The sequence below is a fragment of the Cryptomeria japonica genome, chromosome 6 (genome assembly GCF_030272615.1).
Source record: "Cryptomeria japonica chromosome 6, Sugi_1.0, whole genome shotgun sequence".
Taxonomy (NCBI): domain Eukaryota; kingdom Viridiplantae; phylum Streptophyta; class Pinopsida; order Cupressales; family Cupressaceae; genus Cryptomeria; species Cryptomeria japonica.
In genome coordinates, this window is record NC_081410.1 from 162,851,905 (window position 1) to 162,858,857 (window position 6,953).

General features: G+C 40.1%; 1 protein-coding gene across 2 annotated transcripts; it reads left to right on the plus strand.

Annotated features, from left to right (window-relative positions):
* Positions 1-411: 411 nt before the first annotated feature.
* LOC131033288 (uncharacterized) lies at positions 412-5,946 on the plus strand. Of its 2 annotated transcripts, XM_059207267.1 has the most exons (8): positions 412-640; positions 765-1,199; positions 1,300-1,508; positions 1,654-1,734; positions 2,090-2,160; positions 2,306-4,399; positions 4,537-4,756; positions 4,872-5,946. In XM_059207267.1, the coding sequence occupies exons 2-8, from the start codon at positions 1,132-1,134 to the stop codon at positions 5,582-5,584; spliced, it is 3,456 nt and encodes a 1,151-aa protein (XP_059063250.1). In that variant the 5' UTR covers positions 412-640; positions 765-1,131; the 3' UTR covers positions 5,585-5,946. The 2 variants fall into 2 exon arrangements, with proteins under 2 accessions (XP_059063250.1, XP_057820450.2); XM_057964467.2 differs by lacking the exon at positions 1,654-1,734 and having other exon boundaries at positions 418-1,199.
* Positions 5,947-6,953: the final 1,007 nt, after the last annotated feature.

The following is a 6,953-nucleotide window of genomic DNA, read 5'->3' on the forward strand; positions in this document are numbered from 1 at the left end:
ACTATCATTTTGGCGGAGCCAAAATAGACGCATCCAATAGACTCAGCCCTTCAATACCACCATCTTCATAGAATGATTTATTTTTTCCATGGATGACGTGGCCACAAAGGTACCATGGTATCACGTAGTTTTCTCCGGATCGTTAGGGCCCCGTGAAACTACTATAATGATAAAAAATAAAATATGTCCTAACATCCTTAATAATAAACTAAATTTGTTATAACATCTTTGTTAGACTTAAAACCGCACTTTAATATTTAATAATGTAATTGGAATTTATTTTCAAGCAAGCGTGACTCATATGTTCCAATGTCCAAATGTCGGTTCGGCAAGCACGATCGATAGCTGATACGCTTTCGCTTTTACACTGAAAAATGAGATATGCCGCCGGAATATTTCTCGTTTTATCGTATTCAGTGCAAGAGCAGTCAAAAGAATCTCATTTAATATGGATTCTGCCTGTAAAATTTCAACATTTGCAATTTCCAGATTAAATATTAGTCCAGTTGGGCGTGCTGTGTTGTCTGAAGCGCAGAAACCATTTGATAACTGATTCCATGTGCTTTTAATTAATTGAGGCCTGGATTGGGGTTAGATGGATCAGTCGGTGATGAGTATTAATCAGGTTTAAATTCTGGAGGTAAATTGAATGATTTAACAAGAAGATTGAATGTTTAATAAAGAATTCGCCTAACTTTCTTGGAATTCCCAATTGGAAATCTTGGAAGTACAGAATAAGAAAGGATTGAAAATTTGAATGACAGGCACTCGGAACAGCAACAGACATTTACAGGCCAACAGCCACAAAACGTTGAATTTTGTTTTTGTGTCATAAGTGAAGTAGAAAATGGGGAAAGTATTAGGTCAGGGGGTAAATCAGAAGGTAGTTAGCAGCAATCTTTCTGTCTACGCTACAGGCCTACAATGCGTTAAGATTTAGGTGAGCTTTGGTTAGGTAAGAATGTGACTTGTTGCTGTTTGTCTGTCGCCGCCTTCGGCGGTTGTGCGTGATTTCATTTAACGCTTTTCACGTTTACCCTTCGCCATTCCTGTTATATACTTGTGATCCCAAACATGTTTATCTTTTTCTTTCTTTTGGCTTTTCCTGAGGAACGTGGAAGAGATTAATGGATGCTGGTGATGCTGCTGCAAGCATCTGGCGGTAGCGACAACCACCGGTGGATAAATATCTTAATTTGGTAAGAAAACTAAACGCTATAAAAGTTGTCTGGTGCAGAACAGATTCAATATTGATAGGTAAGTGTGCATCAATGAAGAGGAAAATTATGGATTGTGCAGGTTTTTATTCATTCGGGAGTATCTTGAAGAAGAGGACTGTTCAGAATCTCAAAAGCTGTCCTGCTGTGTGTTAGCAATGAGTACAAAGCTTCATCAGAAACTTGTTGAGGATATACGCTTGCAGAAACGACTTCTGGGGCTCATCGACGAGCGGAATAACGTTATCAAAGAGCAGCGGGGATCTTATCACTCTCAGGCTCTTCGTCAAGGTAAGGATGCATATTTTGTGTGTATATCAACGTCTTTCCTTAGTTTTTCAGTTTGTGTGAAGATATTCATTGTGTATATTCGACAATGGGAAGATATTAATAGTAGATGTTTTGTTAATGTCAATGATTTTCTCGTGTATTTCAGTTTCTGAGAAGATCTTCATTGCGTATGTACGCCAATGCGAAGATATTTATAATTTACATTGTGCGTATGTCAACGTCTTAGGTATTTTATGAAGATATTCACTGTGTATATACTTCAGTGGGAGATATTCATAATTTATATTGTGTGTATATCAATGTCTTAGGTAATGTCTTAGGTATTTCACTTTGTGAAGATATTCATTGTTTATATACGCCAATGCGAATATATTCATAATTTATATTGTATGTATATAAACATCTTAGGTATTTCAGTTTGTGTAAAGATATTCATTGTGTATATATGCCAATGAGAAGATATTCGTAATTTCTATAGTGTGTATATGAACGTCTTACTCAGCTAGCTCAGTTTCTGAGAAGATATTCATTGTGTATATACGCCAATGAGAAGATACTCATTGTGCATGTATGAATGGCAGAAATTGAGGCACATGAGAAGCGGCTTGTCAATGTCCGGTCCAGTTGGGATGATGACGGGGACAAAACATACGTAAGCTCTCTCATGCGTTCAAATTGTGTGTGAGATATTTTGTTATCTAATTTTCATTTTTGTACTGGATGATGAAGAAAAAAAAGAAAGAAACAAAATCTTTCATGTTATAAAGTGGGCTGGAATTTTACATTTGGGTGCGTAGGCATGGGATGACAGGCGGAACAGTAGCAGGCGTAGAAGAGACGGAAGAGAAACGTCCAGGGGAAGACATAAGCTGGCACCTGCTGCACATGAGACACTCACATCTTCCAAACCAGTTAAGCCTCTGCCAGATTTGGCAATCTGTTACTATTCTAATTCAGATTACCATCGTCAGCAACAAAGGGACGAAAGGTACAAAGTCAATTCAATAAATAAAAATGCCAATGCCGCGGCATCCAGCGGAATTGGCGCTCGGCATCAGAATGCAAATGATGAAAGGGCTCCTGGTGCCTTCACCAATTCCATGCACATTCTTGCTACTTATAATAATAATTCCAAAAATTTCAGAAAATTTCAGGATCACCACCGCCGCCATAATCGATCTCTCGACCTGGACGAGGTCGATGCATCAGCTATTCAGAGGAATGCGCAGGCAACCTCTTTTATACAGATTTCAAAAGACGCGCTGAAGCTCGGTGATATTTTGAAGAGACAACAGGGTAACACAGACGGGGATTTATTGAAGGGCGCCATGGATTTAGAAGAGTCTCTGAGGATTTTGGCCAGGCTTCAGAAGTCTACAGGAGGTCTTAAGAATGTGGAAAAGCGCCGACAGTCTGTGGATCTCAAGGAATTGTTGCCGTTTTCAAAGCAGAAGGAGGAGGAGGATTTGGAGGAAGGTCCCAGGCGCTCTTTTGACGGATGGAGGGAGCCTCCCAGGTTGTCGTTAGATGGCAGAGAGTTTGGGAAATCGTCGAATCGGGATCTCAGGGACGCCATTCGTGCTAGCCTTAGTAGGCAGAAATTGCTTTATGGTAAGAGTAGTGATAACATCAATTTCAGGCCTCCTGATTCAGATTCTGTACCGAATTCTGGAATTTTACAGGTTGTCACTAAGAAGAGAATTCCCAATGTTATTGCTCGACTAATGGGCTTGGACGAGATGCCTTCAGATTCATTGCCCCTGCTGCCTGATGCAGTTCCCAATAGAGTTGATTCAAGCAGATCCTTAGAGGGAGAAAGAGGATTAAAGCCGGAGAAGCCCAGGCTGCAGGAGTCGATTCGTCGACCAACTCTGCAAACTGCGCAGCCAAGGGATTTTGTACGCAAGGATGTTCATGTTAAAGCTGAAGAGGACGACGACACCATCTTGGCCGCGCTTAAACGAATGAAACAGCAGGCTCCACCCAAACCGAGCTTTCAAGAGGAGTTGTCTGAGAAATTGAAGCGATTGCATTCTGTGGAACCGCAACAGGAGCGCAAAACATTGAAACAGATTCTGGAGACTATGGAAGTAAAAGGGCTTTTACGGCCTGGTGCCGACCAATCCAAACAAAAGGTGGAAGATGATCTAAATCACAGGGAGACCGTAGTTTTGAAGCCCGTGACCGCAAGGAGAGTGCAGGAGCCAGTACAAGAAAAGGGAAAGCCCAGCAAGTCCAGCAATAAATCTGTTGCCAAGGAACCATCTTCTCAATCTGATATAGTTATTATAAAGCCTCTGAATGCTGACTCTAGCACAGGACAGCGGCACGCCCAGAGCCCGCCAAAAGCAACAGAATTGCATCCAGAGATAAATCCTGTCAAGAGCACCGAACCCAAGAAGAAGAACAAAGGCTCGACTAAATCTGAATTGGGCAAACTGGCGAATGACGGACAATCCAAGAAGAAGAATAGCTTAAGCCATCCTGAAGGCACTCTTAAACCCCCAAAGCAAAGGACTCCAAATGGAGTGGCGCAGAAGCATTCCAAGTCACAACTTCATCCTCCATCTCCTTCTGTTTTGCAGGAGATCAAGCGGAGAAAAAGCGACAGAATTTCCAAGGTCAATAACAAGAAGGTGCCATCAAAACCAGAGAAACAGAAACCAGTCCGCAGCAAGGCGAAAGAAAGCGTCTCAAAGCCGCCTCGTCCTGCCCAGCGCCCAGCACCCACAGATCGAATTCCGTCAAAGCTTCATGCTAAACATGCCATTCCAATTCCTGTTCAACCCATCAGCCAAAACACTTCCACAGTCGATATGAACGATGATACAAATGAGGCAAGATCTCAATTGCGCGTCGACAGAGACGAAGAAACTCCTGAGAATCGTAACGTAAGTTCTTTAATGTTCTCCTTTGTGCTCTGCATTTTTGGAACTAATTCGTAGATGATAGGTGTTCTGTTTGTAAACACATACCCATTATTAAATGCCACAGCACTTCAATTAAATGTTATTAATGTTTGGTGCAGGTCAAAAGCTTGCAGTCTGTTTCACAGGACGAAAATTCAGAGTCTGAATCATCATCAGGAAGTATTCAGCATCATAATAGCCCCGAGGAATCGACGAGTCCAATCGCTGTATTAAATCCGCCAGCAGAAGCAGACGCTCTCCAAGATGATGAAGAAGAAACTGCAGACGATGAAAACGAAGGAGAAGAAGATTTATCGTCTCTACCAAATCATCTGGAAGGTTAGTGACTAATTTGCACTTACAGGCTAATCCATATGTGAAAACATCTGACATTACATTGAATATTTTACCTATTAAGCTAAGCAAACATGGGTATTGATTTTATGTTCTACAGGTTCTGACGACAGCAACAATAAATCTTCTGATGATGGCAAAAACCATAGTTTTGCAGTGTCAGATGAAGACCCAGACCCCTCAAATTATGCTGACGAAAAGGAACTGATGACCGCCGAGGAAATGAATTACAAGGATTACGTGCGGCAAATATTGACAAGAATTCCGGCATTCATGAATGCTGAGGCCGTAGAACTGGCGGAGTTGTACCCTCGGCTTTACTTCAAGCTAGAAGAGCAAGAAGCAGCGTCAATTTCAGGGCAGGAAGACATAAAACAGGGGCATTCCGGTGACGATCTGGAGCGACAGCTTGTGATGGATTGCATTAAAGAGTTATTGAAAAGAAAGGCAAGACTACGGTTGCAGATGAAGCAACCCGTGAAGTTAGCGAGAATGAAAAGGGCTCCCATGGGCTTAAAGAGAAGGAAAAGTATTCAAGAATTAGTGCATGAACTGAGTGATGACATTGGAGATCTCATGGCTTATCATAACAATCTTGGGGGTGATTTTGTGCAGAGTGCTCTAAACAAGGACCTTAATACTGGTAACATTGGTGTGAACAGTATTTGGAATCCATCTTGGGACAATGGCCTGTATGGAGAAGATGAAGCCCAAGAAATTGGGAGAGATGTGGAGAAGCTTATCTTTGATGACTTGTTAGAGGAGGTTGTTCTGCAACTGTGGGTTTCTCCAGCAGAACTGTGTTCAGGCTAAGCATAATTTTGAGGTCCCAAGATAATCAAAATGAAATGCTATGTGTGTGTAGGCTAAGCATAATTTTGAGGTCCCAAGATAATCAAAATGAAATGCTATGTGTGTGCAGGCTAAGCATAATTTTGAGGTCCCAAGATAATCAAAATGAAATGCTATGTGCGTGCAGGCTTTGTTAGCTATATACATACTGTTGTGTTAATCAAGTGCCTCAAATGTATACCATAAACCGAGGGCTTCACTGTACATCTGGATACTTTCATGGCTTTCTGCTTCTTCATTGTCATTCTTATATTCTTTTTCTGTACACCCTGATTTGAATATGTTTTCAGGATTGAAAATTATATATATCAACTGGTCACATACATATAATACTAATAGGCTATTAGTTTATGATCAAAGTATATTTGACCTGCAAATACACATGATTGATCATATATATATATATACCTTTGTATTCCATTCTTTTAATGGTTCCATCGGAAAGGACGAGGGGACAACATACATATAAGTTAACTGTCCACCCTCTTGTTGTTCATTGGTCAACATTTTGCAGGAGAGTTATAAAACTATTCTATGTTTATTGAATAAAAAAAATATACATTTGATTATGGTGTGGCAAAAAGTATATACAAGAAGCATATTCGAGGCAAATTTGAGCACTTTCAAGTTCTCGGTATTTTTAAAATGAGATACCTGTTTAAAGAAAATAGTGTTATATTGAATATGATTTACATATACACCTTCTAGCCCATCACAAATATTAGCATTTTAATATAATAGTTTATACATAATTAATTAGCCGATAGGCTTATATGGTGGGCATCGCCCACCGGAATTCAATTCCTCTCGCCGGTATTCAGATGACCGCTTATTTCCCGGTTTCTCCTATTTTCCGTTTGATTGGCTACTAAGCAAGTGAAAAACACGGGCAAAAAGGATGAAAAACTATGATTTTCATGTGAAGGGCAGCTATTTCGACAGTTTATCAAGGTGACTGGATCATTGTAGAAGTGAACAGTAAAATTGGCTCCAATTTTCATACTCTCCTTTTAGTTGTGCTCTTGTATTTGGAGATTAATAACCTGTGTTTTATAAACATCTGGAGACTAGACAAATATTTTGTGGTGCTGGTTCATTTGGATCTACCCCACGTCTGGACACCATGTTTCTTTTTAATTATTTTTTCTATTATTGACTGGCTTAAATGCCGATTAACTAAATGCTTGTTTATTTATTATTTAATTTAACTTGTTTAGTAACCGATATGCTTTTTAACTGGGAAAATTGTTGTTCTTTAGTCTACACCTTACACCTAAAAATTTAGGTAAATTACATTTAATTAGTCTGTTGGAGTGTGTTGATTCGTCAT